We start from the raw sequence: 25227 nt of genomic DNA on the forward strand, positions 1-25227 counted from the left end.
ATCTATCCATCATAGAGAAAATCTTAGTATAAGTGCTGAAATCAGTCATTTTTGTATTCATAATCTGGGTCAAAATTTAATGTTAACTAAGTCTGATAAAGTATTTTGTTTTTAAACTTATATTAGGAGAAAATAAAATAAATTTGCATTATTATAAATTTTTTTTTACTGTTCATATATGAATATTGTGATAATCTATGTTCATATACAAATATAGAATATATAATGAATATATTTAAAACATACATATTTATAGCTTAAAAACATTATGACTAAACAAATATATAGAACATCTGTACAAACGTTATTATGTTTACATACAACATGGTAAAACTTAATAATACATTTAGGAACATACAGACTATATAATTATTAATCTCTTTTGCTGGTATAGCCTTTCTAAAATTTGTAGTTGTCTTTTCAAGACAGACATATCCTGGAGGGCACTTATGGGACTGCAGCAGCACAATATTAAAGCAAGTAGTTTTGCTACATTAAGATAAAAATATTATAAATGTAATAACAAAAATGACATGACTTCAATGGCAGGAAGTAATCTTATACAGACGAAAAAAAGCAGAAAAATTTAAACTGATATTTCCTGTAAACATGCTGACAAGTTGTATAGTAGATCTAGACTAAAGATAATTGCATATGAATTTAAAATAGCCTAACTGTAATTTTGAAAATTTCTAGTGAAAATAACAAATGTGGTAATTTTAAGCCTTTTCTAGTTTTTCTTTTGGAATTAAAATTGAGTATAAACTGTACTGTATAAACTATAAATTGAGTATAAACTATACTGTAATTTGTATAATTTATAATCAACCTATCAATTCAAAATTATCAAGTGTCCACTTTCCATCTTCTATTCAACAATTTTAAAAAGATAATAAAAGAAGAGTGATGTAAAAACTAGGTAAGGTAATTTAGTGGCATTTTCTGGAAAACAATGACATATTGGTACCCATTGAATCTGCCTTGTATAGCACCCATATTCTCAAAATTCTGGATATGCCACTGTTTCAAGACTATTGTCCACTTTTCTCAAAAGATAATTGAATGATATTTTGTTCATGAAAAGATAGTCTAAACTTGTCCTCACAATGCCATCTTATAAACAGTTACAAATTCTCTATCAATATTTCTGTCCAAATTATATTTATGAATCCATAATCCCTTTTATTTAAACACCATAAATTCATTGACTTACTTTCAGCCAAAAGAAATTTTTTTTACATAGTTTAGAAGACATTTTTAACCACTGTTGTACTATTCCTGTAAAAAGTAAAAACTCATAGGTGGCTAGATTTACTAACATCTATAGTGTGGCAAAGTGGCATCCTCTACTCTTTATCCACCAAGCATGTCTCTTGATTCCAGTAGTATGACCATATCATTATATTAAATATTTTTTTGGTTAATTCTTCATAATTATTTGATCATAATTTCACATTAAGTAACTAAATAATTATTTGAAGAAATGCATATTTTAAAGATTTTTGAAAATAGTGAACTAATGAAATAATACTTGACTACTACAAATAATGTAGTTAAATAATAATAAATCAAAAATGATGTATTTGTTTAAGTATTTAATAAAGCATAATGAATATCTGGTTAAAATATTATTTCATCATTTCGAAATAATAACATAGTGTTGTATGTTATAAAAAAATTTCTTTTCAGAAAGCTAAAACAAAAAAAATTACAAAATATCCTGTTAAGGTATGAAAGTTTTACTTTTTTACAGTGAATATGTTATGAGGCATAAAACATTATTTAAAACATTAAAACCATAAATTAAATGGGAAATAGATGATAAAAAATAACTTTTACAAATAACTTTGCTGTTATGAAAATCTAAATTGACAAAAAACACCACTTTATTATGTCTTATAGTTTTTGTCAGCTGAAAAAATGTACAAGGGTTCTAATTAGGCATATGAAAAGTGATTTAGAGGTATAAAAGTAATATGTACAAAAGATCAAGTTGTGTGAAAGTTGAAGCCTGTCTATATATAGAATACAGAAGAATTAAATACAATAATTTAGAATTAACTAATGAAAATATAATTAAATCAATAATAATAATTTATTTTTAATGCAGATGAGTGACTGTGAAGAGAATAGATTATGTCCAATATGTGGAGTATTTTTATCTGAGCCATATATTCAATGTGCTGATTGTAAAAATTGCTTTTTATGTTTGACTTGCTTTTCTAAAGGAAAAGAATTTGGTAATCATCAAAACAACCATTCATATGAAATCAAGGTCAGAAATGTTAAATATATAAATAAATTTTATAAATTGTAATTTAACAAGTTAATACTAAATACAGTTTAAATTGAGAAATTCATTTTTATAAATATTAATTAAAGTTTATTATTATATATCTAAAATATATCTACCTATTACATTATGGTGAGCATATTTTATTTTTTTTATTTGTAGAGAAATAATTTCCCTCTTTTAGTATCTGGATGGACAGCTGCTGAAGAAGTTTGTCTCTTGGATGCTTTATTTGAATGTGGTCTTGGAAATTGGTGAGTTTTTATAAATAAGCACTAATTAATTGTTTTATGAAAGTAATATAAATTTTCAAAAATTTAATAATCTAAATTTACTTGTGTTCTGAAAATTATGTGTATTTAAAAGATATTAAAATTATGTTTGTAATCTATTAATATATATGTTATTTAATTGAATGTGTTTTGAGCAATTATCTTCCTCATTTATCATTTAAATGACATTTTGTCCATATTATTTTTTCAAATACACTATTGATACTTCTTCAGAAATCTAAAATATCAATTAAAACTCAATAAATTATTAAAAAAATTGTTTTATTGGAATACATAGACTTATTGTTTGTTTTTTAATTTGTCTGAAATATTTTCTAACCTCTTCAATTTATATTTGGTGTTTTGTTGTTTTTAGTGTTTTATGTCAGTCTGCATAATTGCTGTCTAATGTTATTTATTTGTCTTTCCAGTCCTTCTTGCAGGGCAAGCTTATAATTTCTGTATTATATTTTAAGACCATGATATGTAACTATAGTGAACCAAAATAAATTAATATAACTAGTGGAAAAAGTTTCAAGCAGCAACAGCTATGCAAAAATTATTGATTTTAAGAATTTAATTTTGTTAACAAATACTTCCACAGTAATAAAAATTTTGGAGTTTATTTCTAATGATAAGAACTTTACTATGCAAAATATCACACTGTAAAAATAATTTAGAGTATAAAAAAAAAGAAAATCTTGTCCAAATCCTAATCTGGAGAAACATTTTCGAACATTTCCATCTTGGAAAAAGTTTTCAAACATAGTAGAAAAAAATGTGTTGAATTACTCTCTGTAATGATATTTGCATTAGTTTAAGTGCAGATGAAAAGTTTTGACAAGAATGTCCGTTGCATAAAAAGAAATTTCAGGTTGGTCTTATGATGAGGAGCTGCTTGTCAGCAAAAGGCAAAGGCAGATTGTGTATTCTAAAACAAACTATAAATGGCAGTCTACAAAGAAATTTTTGATACTTTTCTGATTCCTGTGGTGGAAGTCAATTTGGAGATGAAGTTGTTTTCCAGGATGATAAAGCAAGTTGTCATTGTATGAAAAATGTAAAAGAAGTTAAAGAAAGAAAAAGGAAAACATTAAATCTTTATCTCATCCTTACCACCTCTCTCCGGTCCCCTGCTGCTATGGTTGTTCCTGTAGCTCGCTCCCCCCCTAATCGGTTACCGTCGCGTCTTACCCTCTTATTTGTTTATTTTCTACTTGCGGTCCCTTCTGTTTCAATTGCATCCACCTTAGTTCCCGGCAGACGCCCTACAACCCTCCTTTCCTCCCTCTTTTCCTCCTCATCCCCACCTCACTCCACTTTCTACTACCCATACCTATCCCCCTTTCCTTCCCAAGGCTATACCATTGAGTCAGGCCTTTCCTTTAACATCCTATCCTATCTCATCCATCAAAAAGCCTTGATTTAAATGTTATTGAAAATCTGTGGGTTAAACTGAACATGTTAGTGGATGAAAAACAAAAGAAGTGAAACTGCTTTATTGCAAAGTTGGAAGGGAATTAATAATGACTATTGTGACTATTGCTCAGAACATGTTAAATCAATGCCAATCTGCATTAAAGCTGTTATTAAGGCCAAAGGAGGCCCAACAAAATATTAAAGAATTATCATTTCATTTTTTTCTACTGTGATCAAAAGCTTTTTCCAGACTAGGATTTAAACAAGATTATTATTCCAGTGTGATATTTTGCATAATGCAAACTCTTATCATTAGAAATAAACATCAGAATTTTTATTACACTGGAATTGTTTGTTAACAAATAAAAAAATTGCCGAAATCAATAATTTCACACAATTATTGCTGCTTGAAAACTTTTTCTATGTTGGTCTGAAGTGTTGATTTTAGTTGAATATATTTGCCAATATGTATATTTAGATAATGTATGGTTTTCTCTATTTATTTTGTGGTGTATATTTTTGATGTTAAGTGTCATAAAGACATACTGTGCCATTTATAATGTAATAAATCTAGAAGCATGTTTTGAATACATGTGGAAACATAATTAATTACCAATTTAATTAATGAAATGGAACTTTATTGAACAATTTTTTATTAAGTCTGCCTGTGGACCACCTGTTCTATTATTACAGGCAGGGTTGAGAAATGCTGCCTTAAAATGTTGGTCAGGAGGTTTCACTGTAATTTTATATAGTATAGTCAAACCTTGGTTTTCAAACATAATTTGTTTCTAAAAGTTGTTCTAAAACTGAAACAAATTTTCTCATAAGAAACAATATAAAATGGATTAATCCATTCCTGACCCCCAAAATAAAGCCTTTTTTTTTTAATCTTTATAGCTTTATAATGCCTACAAATGCAATGTATTATTATATATGATATTATAATATATTAATAAGTATTAGATATTAATATTATAATATATAATATTATATTAATAAATTTTTGTTATTTAATTTGATTTAAAGTACCTTTAAACATGAATTCTTGGATGCCATTTATATTATGTGAATGTCAATTAACAAAGTTTTTATTAATTAAATTGATTTAAATTCAACTGCAGTGCATACTGAAAAACAGAAGTAGTATATTTCCTGCACCTGCAATGAAATCTAATTTAAATAGCAATGTCATCAATGATTTGTGTCATGGTGTCTAATGATGTGAGGCAATCTCATGTGTCTAATGATGTGAGGCAACCATAAACTTCTGTACCAGTAGTCCTGTTGTTGATTGGTAGGGCCATTGACTTTCTTTAACATAGGAAGTATAGGGAGTTCACGATCTGTGTTTCTCTAATCTGTGGCTGGCAAAAATATTTTAGACACAAATAACTTTAAAAAGTTATACAAATAACTTTAACACAAATATTTTAGACACAAATAACTTTAAAAAGTTATTTGTGTCTAAAATATTTTTGTGAACTTTTAAAATTTAATTTTTTTAAATAAAAATTGTTATAGCAGTGAAGATATCTATTATGATGATATTTAAAATGAATATAGAATTGGAATAATTTGTTTAAAATTTTATTTAGTATATTTTGTTTTATATTATTATTATTTAATTTCAGGGCTGAAGTTGCACGTCAAGTGAAAACTAAATCTAAAGAAGAATGTCGGATTCATTACTTTCAACATTATGTGTACAAACCAAAGCCTCCTTTACCAGGTTAAAGAATATATTGTATCTAAATCTAAAAATATATTTATTAAAACTTGCCAAATATTTGCCAAAACTTTATAGTATTGGAAACATTTTATATTTTATTATGATTAACATACAATAACTTTTCAGTGACTTTTCTATCAGTATATTTACGTTTAATTTACTTAAAAGTAGCATACAGGTTTTTAAGAATTTAGTCATCTATTTGAACATTTTTGAAATTCGGTACAATCTTAAATGTATTAATTACACTTTCTGTAATGTGTTCAAATTGTATTCATGAGCAAAATCATAAATTGAATCCTTTTGTTATTTACTCTTTTTAGTTTTTTATTTTATTTTTTACTTATTTTAAATAATGATATATTTTTAAACATATATCACGTTTTCTTTAATTTATAAATTATCAAATAAATGCACATTAAGATAAAATTTTTGAACTTTTTGTTTTAATTTGCCAGTTCAATCTGTTTTATCTTAATTTTTTTGTATAAGAATACTTGTATACTTTTATATATAAATAAGAATCAGTTTTAGATAAAATTATTATAGGTTATTATTATAAAATTATATTTTTACAGATAATTATTATGATCTATGATTGATTCCAAAGATATTCCCTATTCAGTAGTTTTTATAAACACTGACTCTGCTTATCAATTTTATAAGTGTTCTAGGAAACAGAATGATAATATTTTTTGAAATTTTATACATATTTAGCCACATTCACATAAACAAAAAGCTATCAGTATTTGCTAATATCTCATTTATTTATAATTTAAACAGTTATTGTAGTTGCCATCCACAATCAATACTCACTACTATTTGGTGAAAATTGCACTCAAAGCCATTTTAAAATGTTTTCAAATACAAAATGGTTCTGTTTTTAAAATTTAAAATTATCTTTAATAAATAAAAATGTTAATTTAGCTTAAAAGCTGAAATTGATATTGTCTATTTCTTCTATTTCTTATCTTTGTAAAAGATAATAAACAACTAACTTACTTTGAAGGGGCCAGATTTTCCTTTTCACATCTTTGATTTGAAAAATTTCAAATAAAAGATTTAAAAAGGTAACAAAGAAGCTTTGAAAAATATTTATCATTAACTTTTTAAACTGAGTTTTTCAAATTCAATTTGATGTTTCTTATTAACTTTGGTTAACATTAATTTAATATGCTTTTTTTTTTTAATAAAATCATGACAGTCTTATTCTCTGTTGCAGTATTTCCAGAAAATAATTGTGATAATACTGTTCATGCTACTCCTATTATTTATAAAAGTAAGCTGCATTTTAGGTTATTTGCAATAACAATTTTTATTTTAAATATTTTAAATCTTGTAATTACTTTTTAGCATGCAATGAACCACCTCGACCTGCAGTGGATTCTTCTACTTGTTTAAATATGGCAGGTTATATGGCTGCTAGAGGAGATTTTAATACCGAATATGATAATTTTGCTGAACTTGACATTAAACCTATTGAATTTAATGAAGAAAAAGATCCTGTATTAATAGGTTATTATTTTAAAATATTTATCTTAAAAAAAAATTCATTTGTTAACATCAGATATTATATTTTCTTTAAGAATTTATTATGATATTTATAAACAATGGATATGAATCACTTTATAAACTAAAAAACTTAAAAATAATGCTTTAATTAATACAGTAACAATGTTAAAAAAAAATAGAAATACATATGTATACATTTTAAAATTCTTTTTACCCTGTGGAGACTCACTGTGAGTGTCTTCATATTCATCATGAGTTAGTAATTGGACAACTGAATAACGAATGATTCTGATATATTCAAGTCAATCTACCCGTAAAATTTTCTAACCCATCTTGTACTCAAAGCCAGGTATCCATCACAGCAGACTACTGTCTTTACTGTTTTAGCCATTGATCTACTTATAAATACATAAAACATTTAAGAATTCAGAACTCATTAGTTCAAGATAAGAAACTACAGTAGAGAGTCATTAATCCAAACCCCGGTAATCCAAATTGCCGGTTATCCGAACGATTTTCAGTCAGACTGTGTTGTGCTGAATCGAACGTTTTTGATACTAGATTTACTTCTAAAGTATAATTTTCATGTTTTTATATTCTTCAATATATTTATTTCATTTGTACAAAATAAAGAAATAATTTTTAATGATACAATAGCCTCGATTATTATTATAAAAATTTTCGTTAGGCTTAAAATCGACAAAAATTCAACACGAAGCGACACGCAACGGAGAAAAATTTGAACATCAAACAGGTTAATATATTTTTTGTACATAATTGGTTATCCGAACAAATCACTAATCCGAACAACCCCAGTCCCCAATTGATTCGGATTAACGACTCTCTACTGTATTACCATAGTGTGGACCAATAGTTCACAATATGGAAATAGTTTCCTGTAAACATAGTGTTGAAATTATACCATGTGTAGTTCTTACTGCAATCTTATGGATTAATTTTATAACTGTTGTTTGCTGCCAAAATTTATAGTCCTTCTGTAACTGTTTTATTTACATAAACATCTCTGTAATAATGACATGTGTTCAAACACTATGTCAGCGTACTGATGGTGTCTCATCTGACTTAAAAACACTTAAATGATCTTTATGTGTATACAGTCAGTGCCTGCTCTAGGCGTAGGCAACCCAGACATTTGTACAGGGCGCCAAAGTTTAGGGGTGCCATTTTGGCTGTAAGTGTGAGAAAAATATTGATGTGTTAAATACTCAATTAATAGAAAATTTCATGTATTGATTTTTTCGTTCTCTAAAAATTTACAGTGCGTATTGTATTTATATTGTTTATGTCTAAAAGCTAAAACTATTTACACTATTATTGAAAAATTAATGCAGAATTTGTAAAGGATGATGCTTGAAGAATCAGCATTAATGTGTAAAGACAATAGAAAAAGCAATTTGATGCTTCCAAGAACTTTATACAGGAAAAAAAGGGGATGTGAATCAAAATTATTTTTTAAGTGAAAAAATTCCTTTTCAAACATTTCGTTTAAATACATTTCCCAAATAGTATGGATTCAGATTATTCCCGTATACTCTATTCTGACATTACTACTGTATTAAAGCATTATTTTTGAGGATATTTAATTACATATTGATTAACATTAGAGAATTAGTTAATTGATGATTAAAAATATTTTATATAGAGTTGAATTTAGCTGTTTTGAATATATATCGTTCAAGAATGTGGGAAAGAGCAAGAAGGAAACATATTATAAGAAAATATGGATTAATTAGTCAACGGAAAATTTTAGATTATTTTCATAGATATGAATCAACTTTTGAAAGAAATGTGTTAGACAGATTAATCCATTTAACACGTCTCTTACCTGCAGAAGAATTTAATAAATTTTTAGAAGGTCTTCATGGTATGTATGTATTTTTAAATATAAATTTTGAAATTTTTATTTAATTGTTTTTGCTTTAATTTTTTACTTTTATTTGAATATTTTATTTGAAATGCCAATAAAATCTCAAAAAATTAGAGATAAAGATGTTTACAATATATATAATCAATTTATTCCGTTAAACCTTATTTCTTCCTATTATTAATTTAATTTCTTCTTTACTGAAATACATAATACAATTAATAGCTTATGTACAGGTAAACAAGGTCTTGAATGCATTACCAATATATTTTATTAATACAGTGGTACCTCATATAACGTACTTAATTCGTTCCAGCTGCATGTTCGTTAAGTGAAACGTCCGTTATACGAAACGCATTTTCCCATAGAAATACATGTTAAAACATCTAATTCGTTCCGCAGCATAAAATAACCGTACTGTATCATAAAAAAAATGAACATGGGGTGCATTCTTTTATTCCTCCGCGTAACTCTGCGCAAGCGACATATGTTTAAAAATTCCTGTGGAACGCGTTCCTAAATTCCGGTGGGAGTGCGTGCTGTTGAATGGCAAAAACGGCTGCTTGTAGCAGTAGTTTACGGTGGAAAGCAACATGGCGTCTTCCGTGGCTCAGATAGTTTTGTTTCCGGGTCCATTATGTTGATTTTATGAATGAAAATTTAGAAATTGTGAAAGCGCAAGTTAGCGCACGCGGTGATGTAAGTGTCTTTATGAATTTTTTTCAAATGGTAGCCAGCATTCTAATTTTTTTCATGGCTATTTTGAATGCTCTTTCAACAAATAATCCATTTTATGGTTAAATTTTACAATTGGGACCCTTCTTTTGCCTTTAAAAGCTCATATTTTAGAATTATCGATTCCTCCATCACGATAGTATTGAAAGTGCGGGTGCTGCCATCTTTCTTTCTTTCACCATCATTCCTAAATGCCTACAAACAGCAGTGCACTCCCGTAGTAGCGGAGACACAGAGCGACCGCTATTAAAGAACGCACCCATGGAGCAGTCACCAATTATGCCGGAAAGTCCGTTGTTTGCAGCCAGTCCGTTGCTTGAGTCACATAACAGCCAAACAGAAAGTCTGTTGTTTGCAGCGTACGTTATACGAGGTACCACTGTATATAAGAACATTTCATTTATTTCACCATTATTTTCTCACACATTCTTCCTCTTATGTTGAGATATAGTTACATCTTGCCACAATAATATACTTTTATATTATTATCAACTCAAATTAGAAACCTAATTCCTACTGATTTATTGTCATATCATCTGAAATGCAGAAAATTGTCTAACTTTGTGTATTCCAATATAATTAATCTTTCATCATTTCAAGATTACTGCTTTTTTAACTTTGTGTGCACTTTTAGACATTTCATAACTACTAGCCACTCAATCAATCATATTATTTGGTAGCACTTTTAAGATTTGTTTATATCTTTCCAGTGACATAGAGTATGTAAATTATCTTTTTATTGTAAAAATACTGCACTTATTCAATGTGCACACTGCAAAAATGTTTATTGTTTCACATGTTTATTACTTCTACAACAATTATCATTCATAAAACTGTGCTTCCAAAGAGTAAACAGATTGAATAACATTAATAAAAATGTCTTTTTTATTAACAAAATTGGTCTTGAATAACAATAATTTTATTTATATCTTATTGTCTTCCCAAATAAATTGTAAATAAATATTATGTATGAATCCCATATGTACATTAATATTTGAAAATAATTTTTAAATAGATGTAATAAATTTAAAAGTACCAAAAATAAAGTGAAAATTATGGTTTTATAAAAAAAAAAATTGTTGATACAAACAATATTCAAAATACTAACCTCATGATTATGAAACTGGCACATCCTACCATGAAGCCACTGGCCACTCTATAAATGGTATAAACTCTAAAGGTTTAAGTGATTGTACAATTTTCAATTTTAATTTTTTCTTTTAGTTTTTAGTAGTGTGTCTTACTGTTTGGCACATGCCAATCTTTGGGGATGCATCATATCCTCATCGAGTTTGATCAAAGTCAGTGACCCCAACATCATGACAACATGACCCAACATGCCATTCTCTCATAGTATCATAAATTTAATAATATACAAGAACAACATTTTTTTTTACATCATTTATTGTACAACTAATACATACAATAATTTCAATTATTTAGTTTCATTTTCATATGAATGATAATGTCTCAATTAAAGTTAAATGATAACAGGTAACAGAAACAAATCATTTTGTAAGCATGTTATTGTTTTAAACTTTCTTTTGCAATTTACAACATAAAAGTAATGCATTCACTTATAAGTTTATCTTGTTAATTCGGGTTCTACTGTAGTTATTTTGATCATTTGTTAGAGATATTTAGTACAGAATTTCAAATTGATCAAATTTTTCATTCTAGATTAACAATTATTTCCTCTCAGACCATATAGAATCAAGATAGTTAATTATTTTACTGATTTCTCTCCACTATGTTATTTCCATGGGAATCAGTAGTTGAACAATTTTTTTTTTTAAGTATATAAAAACAATCTTTTCAAATTACAATCAAGAGATTTTGTATATGCAGATGATAAAAAAATGATTTATTGCAACTCAAATGTACTACAAACTGAACTTTTAAACTGACTAACAACTTGTAAAAACTTATCTATGTATAAATTTAAATTAAATAAAACAGTCACCATCTGTTTTTCCTACATACATATTCTTCAATTACTTACTTACCTTTGTTTGTGGTGGCATTGCCAAACTATTTATTTACATTCAGTAATCTGTACAATATTTTTTACAAACTTCCAACTTCAAACAGTAATCTTAGATTACTGTTTAGTTTTAGCTACCTCTTCTTTGATATATAATGTTTCCAAAGCTCTTGCAAAGGTATATTTCTTACTGAACAAATTATGCCATTACCATATTTCAGACTCTTGCAACCAAAGCCTTCCAGAAGCTAAATTGGATCTTCTTTACATTAAAGATAGAATAATGTATTTCAATTGAATTTTATTCTACAAGTATTATAATAGTTTTTTGGCATTCAATTATATATATATATATAAACTATTATAATATATATATACTATTAACAAAAAACTATATATATAAAAACTAATATATATAACAAAAAACTATTATATATATATAATTGAATGCCAAATAACTATATATAGTTATTTGGCATATTGTAAATAGTAAAGCAAGTTAGAATAAAAAGATATATATATATATCTTTTTATTCCAACTTGCTTTACTAGAAATCACTCATATTTACATAGGTTGCCAAACCTGTTAAGTATTTCATGTTGACTGTATTATAAAGCATAATCCACATGTAAGGCTTTAAGGACAATCCTTTTTTCTACTTTTTTTCTAAATACAAATTTATTCACATGACATTATAATATGTTTTTCTGTACCATTTTATTATATTTTTTTTTAATTGTTGTTTTAATATTTATATTGTTTTTTTTTTTTTGTAAAGTTTATTGTAATAGGGTATACCTGTTACAAGGGGAGAATCAGTTGATACCAACATAGTTGATTTTGTTATTTAATAATTATAAAATATTGACGTCTTATAATAATATCTAATTTGTTCAACATTGATATATATTTGCAATACTGCCAACATATGTATTTGATATATTATATCATATTACATAACTACAAAAAATTTTTAAATTATACAAATTATCATCAAATTGTAATTTTTTTCACATACAAAATGCTTAGTTAGTATTTCATTGTTGATCTTGTTCGTCGCATGGAGGTTATATCTATTTCGTAACACTAGTGCTTCGCTATAAAACGACACTTATAATTTTTGGGGGATAAAAACCCCTACATCTAGGATAGCACCAACTGCAAGGTAATTATTATTATTATGTGTGTTACTTTTTACCATGTACTTCCAGGATGATGGTAACCCCGTCGCATCTTTATAATTTAAACATCTGCCAGACAAACCCGCTCTGTAAATTTCGCATTTCTCCATTATGGATGACAACGTTGGCGAGTGTACTTTTGCAAGAATTTTGGCATCCTCCCATTGCACAACAGAAACCATCGGCTTGCGCAATCCTGGATAACGCTGTTGAACACTTGTTTTTTGCGACATCATACTGGTGCTCTTTAATCCTCACTCTAAGGTTTCTATTGGTGACCCCTACGTAGTCCTTATCAATTCCCAATTGCTCATTTTTGTAGGGAATCGCATAAACTCCTGCCTGCTCTCTATCACCAATTCTTTCTTTGTCATTTCTAATCAACCTATATACTGTGGGGGCCCTTTTGCATAATATACTGGCGTTTTTGTGTCTCGATATTTGCTTCATAATAGGGAAGAGACATTTATTATACGTAAACTTTGTGAAGTTACCCCCAGCTTCAGGTTTCTTCTTAGAGTTGCTCTTAGGCTTTACGTATGCTGTTATTAAACGCTCTATAGACCTTGTTCCAAACCCTAACTCCTTTGCCACCATTTTTATTCTACCCAGCTCATCCATCGTGTCCATTATATTCGAGCAATACAAAAATGCTCTTCTGATTAGGGCCTTAAATGCGGATAATTTATAAACGGTTGGGTCATTAGAATTTGCCGGAATATACATCGGATCATGTGTGGGTTTGATGTACACCTTCGTGTACAAAGTTCCATTCTTAAATTCAATGCCAACATCCAAGAAGTGTAGTTGCTTGCTACTAATTTGCTCAAGGTTAAGTTTTAAGCCATGCTGGTTAGAGTTCATTTGGTCTAAGAATCGTTGAATCATTGCACCATTCTTCCAAATAATTAGAACGTCGTCTACATATCTTTTGTACATGATTATGTATTCATTATAGTTGAAAATTGTCATGCGTCATGCAAATTATTATTATTATTGAATTATCTTTTTATTATTAAATCTTAGCCAGGTGGAGAAATTTAATGGTAAAAAATTCTGAAACATATATCAGTTGCTATATAAGGTTCTGAAATTATATTATACCACACAAGATTTTGACAGATTAGAACAATTTTAAGATAGGCAGAATTCAGGAGAAATATATCAGTTATGTACTTGATATAATGACTTTGATGGAATAGTTGATATTTTTTCTATCCCTAACTTAGAAAAAACTTTAATAATGATTATCATAAGGAATAAGTGTAGGCCAAATCTGTTTCAATTTTTCTATTACCATAGTTTTAGCATTTAAACATTCAAACTAACTATTATTTCTTCTATCTAGCCATAATCAGAACTATGATGACGATCAATTCCTTCTCGAAAAATCATTCAATTGGACTACTTTATCTAGATTAATATCATATGTATATTTTATGTTGTCTTTAATATAATAATCATCTTTTATAATAATTCTATTCCCATTGTGTTTTTCTTCTTTAATTATTGCCAATAATTTTTTTCTTCTCATTCTGGATCTCATGCATAAATCCGAAGTAACTATTATCTTTTCCTTCACTTTATTATTGAAGTCGCCTTTCTTTTTCCAGAATTCTTTAATAATCAGATTCCTATCATATACGGACCCCAATAATATTTTCACTATGGGTTTGATTTCACTGTTGGTTAATCTAACCACTCCTTCTATGTGACTATTAATTATTCCCAAGTCCTTTTTTATAAACTGATTAATTTCTTTTACATGATCAGTCGAGTTGAACGGAAAGTTTATAACTATAATGTTATTATTATTTCTCACGTTAGCTAGCTGGTCTATTTCAAATTCTAACATACCTTTCAATTGGCAATTATTATTAGATATTTCCTCTAATTCTTCTACTTTTTGGGATAATTTTGACAATTCTCCATTCAAATATTTATTTTCTTCTTTCAAAGCAATGACTTCTGCTCTAATTCCTTGTAGTTCCGTATGAAGAAGAGAGAACTTATCTTGAATTAGCTCGTATATTGCTTTCAATGTAAATTGTGACTCTTCCTGAACTTGTGGCCCTAAATCTCTTGAAGTTTCGAAGTAGTCGTAAATTTTCGTAGCTCTCGAGGTCCCAGGACTATTTTTATTAAAAACATCCTCTAATTGATAATAATCTTCACTAGTTGTATCGCTCAATTGCCTTTCTTTTTCTTTAAGCTTATTCTTGCAAGGTCTGCCTCGTCCCCTTCTTTGCATATCTTCTTGACGTATTTGTTGTGGAGATCGAGGGAAAGGGCCTGGATTGGACTCAATCCCAGCAATTATTAATAAACACACAATTAAAATCAAGGAAAGTCTATTCACAAATAACCACTTCTTTAAAATTGTCATATTTCGGCTTCTTATGGGTTTTCAATTCACTCAAAACAGAATTATCAAGCTTCACTAAAAGTTCACCTGTACCTCCAGTGGCTAGTACAAGCCCTCCAATATTTATATTTAAAAAAAAAATAATATTTATATATATTTTTACTAATACATACTCCAGTTATTGCGTATATCAGTGCTGTCCATGGAAGCTGTGGAAACACCCCTTCCCTTGTATTTTCTAAAATATAAATACATATCATGCGATTATTTTCATATTTTAACATATTTTGAATTACTTAAAATTAATATTTTATTATAACCACATTATGTATTTTATAACAAACTTCTATACATGTGAAAAACAATGATAAGATGGCTATTGTATATTCGAATATAAATTCGTATGTGCATATTCCCAATGGAAGTGCTGTATTGTCAACTACGGGACAGCTTCCACAGCAAAAATATCTGAACTGTGTAAAGCAGCCAGATTACTGGCATTTGCACATGCACTTTACAGAGCACCAACCTCTGGTGGCTTAGCTGGTGGATGATACACACCAAAATATCATATAATGCTTCCAATGGTTCCATACATTAGCCATTCATAGGGAGCTATTTCATGAAGTGGATTGTTTTAAGATTGAAAAATTAAAGATGATTTTATGTTATTTTTATGTACATTTCTTTACAAAGCTATATTTAATTATAATTATATTGACAGATTTTCAGATATAAAATCTTGAATTTTTATCACTTTTACATGTTAATAATTTTAAATATTATGAAAAACAATTTTCCGAAGCGAGTTTTAATTCTTTAAATTAAGTACATTTTATTGAGAATTTTTGATTTATCTAAATTACATAGTGAATTGCAAGATTTATATTCATGTCAAGATTTTATTGGCAAGTCACTCTTAGACACAAAATATATAATTAATGACAATGTGAACAAAGATGTACTGAAAGAATTATATGATTTAATAGCATTAATTTTTATGGTACCACCTATGAGTGCATCTGTTGAGCGCAGTTTTTCAACCACGAAGTGAATTGATACATTGACAAGGAACACTCAGTCAGAGGAAAGATTGTCGTCACTAGTGTTGCTTTCAATAGAAAAAGAGCTTTTAAATACTTTTATGGAATCGACAACAAACAATTTTTATGATAAAGTAATTAACGACACTGTGGGAAAAAATTGCCGGATATAGAGTTAGTTTATAAAAAATAATAAAAACAAGTTCTTATATCTTTGTTTCATGTAAATTATCTATTTTAGAATTAAAATAAATAAACTGTTTATTTTTGTCATTTCCAATATTTGTTTAAAATTTTTATGGAAACACAGCTTCCCATCATCAAATGTCATGACATACCACTGGCATATATATTATACATTTTTATCATATATGCACTTTTATTAATGTTTTAATATTTTGTGCAATATGTTCTATTTTTACTGTTTATATAATTTTATGTACAATGGAATCTCAGTATACAACCTTAATCAGTTCCTGATGTTTGGACTTATACCAAATAGGACTTATACCAAACCAACCTTTTCCATAAGAAGTAGTGTAAAAATGATTAATCCATGTAAAAAAACCCTCTTGATATGGTATATTAATGGGGTTGTAAAATAATTTAAACACTGTTTGAGCACATTAATAAAAAAATAAATTTTATTATAGATTTTTAAAGTTATTACAGTATATTGTATTATATTATTTAAATCATTAAATCAAAATCAAATCAAATCAAACTCTCCTTAATACTAAAATACAAAAACAAAAAATTTTATATTCTATGGAAGAAGAGTCCCATTCTGGGTTTTTTACTTTTCCACCTTCTGTTTCTTTTCATCAGGATCAGCAACTTGTATTAAAAATCTGTTCAACGAACTTTGTGTCTGTCTTCTCCTCAGGATGTCTCTAAAGTGTGACATTGTTTGATCTTCCCAAGCAATGCTATTTCAATTTGTTTGAACTTTGTTAGGGTGGTATTTTTCTGCAAAAATTTTCACTTCCATCCATTTTACAAGAATTTCTTTGATTAATGAAGAAGGAACTTCTATCTCTTCCTCCTCTGAGTCAGAAGAGAGTCTATCCATTCTAGTCTGATGCTCATCGTTCTCCAGTTCCTGTAACTCCTCAGTAGTCAGTTCTTGATTGTGTTCTTCCACTAATTCTTCCACATTATCATCACATACATCCAGTTCCATGGATCTGGCCAAAGAAACAATATCCTCCACTATAGAAGCCCTAGATTCGACGTCCCTTTCGGTTACTGCTTGTGGCCACAAATTTCTCCAAGCAGAGTTCATTGTTCTGTGGGATACTTCTTGCCAAGCTTTGTCAATGAGCGATATAGAATGTATGATAGTCTAGTCATTTTTTTATTTTTCTGTTGCTTTTCATTTGCCTTTTTGCAATTCATGATTAATAAAAATAATAAAATTTTACTTACAAATTAAAATCAGAAGAAATTTAACAAAGTTATAAACCATGGCACCACAAATGTCTAGTCTAGTCTAGTACACAGATATTGCTACTTGTTCATAGATGGTGCGTATAATTGAATTAAGTCATATACCGAACACAAGTCATATACCAAGCAAAATTTCTTGTATCCAAACAGGACATATTTTGAATTGGACGTATTCTAAAGCAGATGTATACCGAGGTTCCACTGTACTACTTTTTGGGCTGAGAATTTGAAAGTCCTGATTTAGTAATTTGACATTGTTCACACCAAAAGTGCAAAATTATACATTTACTAATTTATAGACACTGAAAGGTTTTCTATTTAATATTTTTCAATAAGATCCATTTGTAGTATTTATTGACACTTTAAAAAGATGACATTATATTGAAGTTGATTATATATAAATATATATATATATTTACTAAAGATTATCATAAAATAATATAATATGTTACTTTATGATAATCTTTAGTAAATATCTGACTAATTGTAGATATAGGAAAAGGAAAATATAATTATAATTCTTGTAGACAATAATTTAATATTACAAGATGTGACATCAAAAGAATGTTGATATCATGAAAATCATTATATTTTAATTCCTTGTGAAAATACAAAACTTATAAGAAAATTTATCTAGATGATTTTTTTATAATTTCTAAATTAGAAAAGTTTCTAAAAGAGTTTATGCACTTGTATTGAGAATTGTAGACTTATGATAAAAGTATGGTATATCTGTATTAATACTGCAGTTATAATGTTATGATTTTTTACCTTAAAATTTATCTAATCATAATGTAATTTTTCTATCAAAAAGTTAAATCTTTTCAGCTGTTTAGTTTAGTAAGATAGGCAACTTAGGAAGATTAACCCAGATCTTAAGATCTACAGTATGTTAGCATACAGTAAGTATTCTAGCATCAATAATACAAAAAATCTGCAGTCAATAATGAAATACATTTCTAATTACTGAATGAAACAAAGATATATCATATTTTTCATCTTTAATGTGAATTTTATTATAATATTATTATGTTGTTACATATACTACTGTTATTTATACAGTTAATGTCAAACTTAGGAGTTAAAATTCTTGCTTATAACCCCATTTGTCTCTCAGTTATAGCATGTTCTCTAATTATGTAGTTAGTCATAATTGAGGACGTGGAATTCTTAGAGATCCTATAACTTAATATTTCAGTAAACTTTCAGCTGGAAGTTTGAAGATATAATTATTTTATTATAAAGTTATTGAAATAACACATATACATTAAGCATTTCTTAAGTGCACTGTCACTGCAGAAATGGAGATTCTATTGATGTCACAATCACCAAATCAGCTGAAACATCTCACTCTTTTACTTTTGGAACCTAATTATTTTACAATTCTGGTACTTAATTAGACTGCAGTTTGAAAAAATTGTAGACTTATAAATTCCCACTGTCACTGTCCGTTCATCTATCTTTCCTTAATCTTGAGAATGGAGTTAGTTAGATGAAAGATGAGACCAGAAATGGAAATCTAAGGGGCAGTAGGCCCCAATTAACTATATATGAACTTCTAATGCAAATTGGAAGTCATGTTATTTCAATTCAAAAATTTTTCCTTGAAAGGTGTTAGATAGATAACTGGCATGACTCTATTGTTAAAGGAAAAGTATGATGTACAGGGGCAAGTCACTACTAATTTGAGGTGCAGAGAATATATTTTAAGTTATATAAATTAAAAAAGTGATTAAAAATTGCAGCCCAGCATTGTGACAATGTCACAATAAATAATTGCACATTTTTAAAAGTTTGAGAAGTTCCAAAATAATTATATTTTGGAACTTCTCAAAAGTTTACTGAAATATTATCAGTTATAGACCTCTAGAAAAGCCATGTTCCAAATATCATCCATATGCTTAAGGCATGTGTGCCATGCCCTAAATGTATATGTTTGTACCTAAATGTACTGTACATGCAGAAATTGGTTCCATCACATTTTTTAAGTAATTTGCATATTTTGGATGAGATTATACCTTAAGTCATATTGTAATCATAGGTTAAAGTTGATAGTGCTTTTCATTATTTAAATCTTTTTATGCTAGCCACTTTCTTCTTCACAGTGATTGATAATGGAATTTCTTAGCAAAGTCAAATAAGAAGTCAAATAAGAATATTTATCTTCCATTCTAAGCTGGAAGTCAGTAATAAAGAAAAGCAAGGTAATGAAAACTACAAGTAATGTACAAACATGAAGTGCCATAAGGTAAATTATGTTTGTAAAATATACAGTATAGTAAGAAAGATACTCTATTTGATGTCTATAAGTAGTGCATATAGATGAGCTTCTCAGAGGTCAGCATTATTTGTACATAACACATATTAGTTCATCTTATATGTGTGACATAAAGAACATTTATGTATAGTATTTACAAACATGGTTGTTAGTTTGAGAATTAGCAAGCATCCAAAAATGAAGTAGTCATTAAAATATACTATTGTTAACTACATACTGTATTTACTCGCATATAAGACGAGGTTTTTATTCATTTTTCACTGCTTCAAAAACCTAGGTTGTCCTATACGCACGAGCAAAGGATTTTTTGTGTTTTTGCAATAGTTTTTGTGAAACATGTATTTGCATTTTTTTACCAGATGCTCACCCTATGGTGTTTAAAAACAAAAGTATTTTATCTGGGTCATTTGAATCATTCTTGTGTATTGTCAAGACTAAAGATGAATAGCAATAGGAAAAGCAAAGCTTTTGAATTCAATTCCAAAATCACACAGGAACCCGATATAAGTTTAAATTTATTCTCAGGTGAAAACAGATGATTATTCGAAAATCAGAATTCGGAGAAACTCATGAATGTAATCAACGGAGAGTGGATTGGACTGTTAAGAATTGGCAAAAAAGGTTCTGGATTGTCTAGCTTTACATGAAAAAATTATGTTGTAAATTTTACAAAATTTTTCTTAAAGTTTAAAATGCCAGTAATTTTTGCAGGACAATGTGTGCATTTACATGCATTTGATATAAAATTAGAATTGTATTAATAAATCTAATTGTCTTTATTTTGATCTTTAAAATCACACCTCAGCCTATATGCAAGATCGTCTTATATGCGAGTAAATATGGTATATTATCTGTTAAATATATATTATATATCTACGTGTTTTAGCATAATTTAACATTATCTCAAATATTCTACATTTTATTTACATGGAATTTTATAATAATTTTAGCTCAACGTGAAATGGAGCAGAAAATTATTCTTTTAAAAGAATGTCGAGAAGCAGGAATGTTGTTTCAGCACAGCATTCCTACCTATCTGAAGTTAAAAGAGAGTCGTGGAAGACAAGTAAAGAGATCAGCTCTATCTGACATCTTAGTTCATATTAAGGTTCAGTATTTTACTTTTTAATTTATTGGGTATTTATACAGTAAATTAATGTAATTGAATATATACATTTTATAATAGTTTCTTTATAAGAAATATTATTAATTCATAAACTGTAACTTGCAGATACACATCATTTCATATTACATTGCTATATAGGGTGGTCCATTTTAATCAATCCACTGGAATAACTCAAAACATATTCATACTACAAAAAAATTCATTGAACTAAAAATGTTAAACTTTAACAAAGCCACAAGAGAGGCTATCAGTTTTATCATAGATGGAACTAGATCAATTTTATTAAGATCAAAATCAGTTTTATCACTCTAATATATAGACCCCATAATATGAAGATAAATTACTAGGGAAAAAAACCATTCCAGTCTTTCCTATAATTATATTTTCTTCTTCTATACGTATTCAAATTTCTTTAATTTGTTATATTCTTTATTCTTAGCACAGGTATCTTTTAAAATTTATATTATATATTTTAATATTGTTTATTATTAATATTAACAATAGATTATTTTATAGGATGAAACTTCTCGTCAACAATGGCTACAAAAGCAAGCATTTCGAGAAGGATCACAAGGTTTATCAGATGTACCTATTTCTACTGCTGGTAAGTCATTGCTATAAGCTTTAAAATTAAGTTCATTAAGATTTATTCTATGCCTTTATGAATGTTTAAATTATCTTATTAAAAGTGTATCTGTATTCAGAGAAAATTTATGTTGGTTCTAAAACATTTTTTTTAATGTTTACTTTATATTATGTTTAAGTATTCAGAATTTTATTTGAAAATGTTACTAAAATGGAAACAAATTATTTCATGTGGTAATTTCTTGTTTATGTGATTGAAAAAGTACCTTCTAGTAAAAGAAAATTCACTGAGTTCGGTGTTAAAACAGGCATCCAGAATTACCGGATGCCTGTTTTGATTTCAAAAATTCTGTTCTCCTTGGAACATTCTGCATGTTCGTTTTATTAAAATCATTCTTTTCACCTGAAGACAACAGTTATAAACTCTTCAAAAGTGCTTGTGTTAGTGCTAAAGGAACTATTTTAACACCAAACTCAGTGAATTTTCTTTTACCAGAAGCTAGTTAAACCTTGCCGTGAGTTTTTAACTTTATTTTTGAAAAAGTACTTTTCGTGTAATGAAAATGAGTGCTCACATTTTTCAAGATTCTTCTATGGGAAGAAAGCCTATTTACAACACATATTTCATTTTTTTTCTCTTTATTTGTGATTATCTCTGCATTATTACTATTTTGGAATAGAACATATATTGGATGTTACTATGTCAGAAATTTTTAAATGTTTCCTTATCTATATTCAGTATATATAGTATATAAACTATAGAAAATTTATACATGTAGCTTGGTGGTTCTGTCCATTTCCAGGTTAAATTAAAAGAGGAAGGGTTGATAAAAGGAGGAGTGTCTGGATGCCTGGCATCTAACTAGCCAGCAAGAAAGCTGGCTAGTTAAATGTCAGAAAGTTAAATCAGGAAAAACAGTGACTTTAAAAAAATGTGATTAATAATGCTAAAGAATAAGTGAAGGAGAAAGATAACACACAATAGTTTCAATATGCAAGACAAGATTTTCTTAGAGAAGTCATAAAAGTGATAGAGCAAAATCAATAAGAAAGGAGAAATTTTTCTAGCTAATTTTCTGTTTCAGCTTCCTGTTAGGTCTAGATTTACTTTATCATTAAACTTTTTATATTTTTTTTCCAATTTGTTATTATAATTCATCTATTAAGAAAAGTTCTAATTACTTTTTTATTATAACTATAATATATCATCAGGTTCATGCCGTATAGTTGTACATCACTTTTCTTGTAACTGACGAGTGAGTGAAGTTACAGAAACAACAAGATTTTCAATGAAAGTCTATGTAGAGAAGTTACCATTGAAAAAATCAGATCAATATAACAATTGAATTTTTACATACAGTCTCAAATGTTCTGGGTTTTCTGTCAAATTTGAGAATTTTACAGAAAAGCCAGAAGAATGCAACCTTCTGGCATGCATCCGATGATATTATAAGTCAAAATCAAAGTACCAGAATATTTTATTGTAAAATCTTTTATCAGGTCGTCGTTCTGCACCTCCATTAAACATTATTGGTATGCCTGGTTTTGAGAGTCTCAGCAGCAAAGAAAGAGAGGTAAAAATTAATGTGTTATATAATTCAAAATAATTTAAGTACTTTAAATTTTAAAAAGTAAGTAGATTTAACTGTATAATATATTGATAGTAATAGTATATTTATGTATTATATATTGAAGAATATAAACTACAGTGATATTGTGGTACTCAAACTTAATTCATTCGAGAAGGCTGTTTGAATGCCAAATTGTTTCCCACAAGGAATAATGTTAATATCCTGACAGAATAATTTCAAGAGCATTTCAATTAAAAACAATGGTTTTCTGTTTATATATTCAAAAATAACTGAATTGTATTTTACATATCAATAAGTGTCTTAATTTTTTATTGTGCATCCAACGTTGTCCCTTGCATTATCTGATAATATAAACTTACTTTTTAACAGATTAAATTAAGAATAATAATCCACACCAAGCTTGAAAAAATAAGAAAGTTAAAATGATAAATTTGAAGGTATTCACGTAGGCAGTCTTACTAATACCAAGCCTATTTATGGCTTATACAATTTTTTCAGCTTGACCTCATTTATTAATCTAGTCCCCCAATGATTTATTTCTTCTTCCCTCCACGAAAATCTTCATAATCCAGTGATAGGTGTTTCTACAACAGATTTATTTCTTGATGTGAAACTGATGGTGCACAATATATATTCTTTGAGTCATATCATTTAATGTAACCTTCCATCTTATTTTTGTTAAAATATCTCTATGTTTATAGTACTAAGTACTAAAACATTCTTAACTGCATTAGCATTACTTTACTCTAAATTACTTCAAATTCATATGATGTATTTGAGTTTAGTATAATTTTGTATTGTTAGATCTTCATACAAATATTTGTTAACTGTATATATGAGTACATTTTAACTATAATACTGCAACTTATTGAAAACAATTTAATCTAATGCAGTCTAATGCAATAGTGGAGGTGTGCTTTCTTGGTTAGTATGGTATAAGTTTAAAAAACGAAATATGTGTTCATATATATTACACATTTACTACATTATATTGAATTATTTTTTGAATAAAAGTAATTTTTTGTGTATAACATTTTTTAATTAGTTTATTTTACTTATGTAATTCATCTTAGCTTTCAGTAATTCATTTTTAAATATATTTTTTTATAGTTATGTTCAGTTCTTCGACTGGCACCAAATTCTTATATGCAGTTCAAAAATGTGTTGATCAATGAATACAGAAAACAAGGAAGATTAAGACTTGCACAAGCTCGTGTATTAATTAAGATTGATGTTAACAAAACACGCAAAATATATGATTTTCTGTTGAAAGAAGGATTGATATACAAAGACTAATTTTTAAATTTTATCGCAGCTTTTTTTTTGTGACAAGAAGTCTTTATTTATTTATTTTAATAAATGAAAACAATTATATAAAATCAATAATTAAGTTGTAGTTTTATTTTTTTGAAGAATCAAAAAATGTGAAAATTTTTAATGTTATCAAATTAAACCTGCTAATTAATTAATTAATTATCATCAATGCTTTAATATATAAAGCTTTGTGATATATTAATAAATATATATAAAATAAATTTTTTAATATTTATTTATTACATTAACTGAGAATTTATTCTTTTCTCTGCATTATTAATTTTCAAAAATTTTGGTTGTTTAACATTAAAAATTTTTTTTATACAGTATTTAAGATATCCAAAAACACAACAATTTTGGGTTTCTGCAATTGAAAATTTAATTTTTAAAGTGTGTTTTTAAGAAGTTGTTGAACTAATAAAATTCCAACTTGAATTGATTGGTTTCTAATTAACCAATTA

The 25227-nt window shown here is 27.7% G+C and overlaps 1 protein-coding gene across 1 annotated transcript; it reads left to right on the forward strand.

Annotated features, from left to right (window-relative positions):
• The first annotated feature begins 2056 nt into the window (after positions 1–2056).
• Positions 2057–24812, forward strand: Ada2a (Transcriptional adapter 2A). Its single transcript, XM_067273847.1, has 10 exons — positions 2057–2275; positions 2456–2547; positions 5619–5716; positions 6939–6995; positions 7070–7231; positions 8892–9113; positions 21100–21257; positions 21792–21879; positions 23361–23434; positions 24563–24812. Exons 1-10 carry the CDS (start codon positions 2105–2107, stop codon positions 24746–24748), a joined length of 1308 nt encoding a protein of 435 aa, XP_067129948.1. The 5' UTR covers positions 2057–2104; the 3' UTR covers positions 24749–24812.
• Positions 24813–25227: the final 415 nt, after the last annotated feature.

The sequence above is a fragment of the Centruroides vittatus genome, unplaced genomic scaffold (assembly GCF_030686945.1).
Source record: "Centruroides vittatus isolate TY-2023 unplaced genomic scaffold, ASM3068694v2 contig_5, whole genome shotgun sequence".
Classification (NCBI taxonomy): Eukaryota; Metazoa; Arthropoda; class Arachnida; order Scorpiones; family Buthidae; genus Centruroides; species Centruroides vittatus.

Excerpts from the sequence above, each read along its gene's own strand:
- Ada2a (XM_067273847.1), top strand. The coding sequence starts at position 2,105 with ATGCAGATGAGTGACTGTGAAGAGAATAGATTATGTCCAATATGTGGA. Across the intron at positions 2,276-2,455 it reads ACCATTCATATGAAATCAAG|AGAAATAATTTCCCTCTTTT; the intron begins GTCAGAAATGTT and ends TTTTATTTGTAG. Across the intron at positions 7,232-8,891 it reads AAAAGATCCTGTATTAATAG|AGTTGAATTTAGCTGTTTTG; the intron begins GTTATTATTTTA and ends TATTTTATATAG.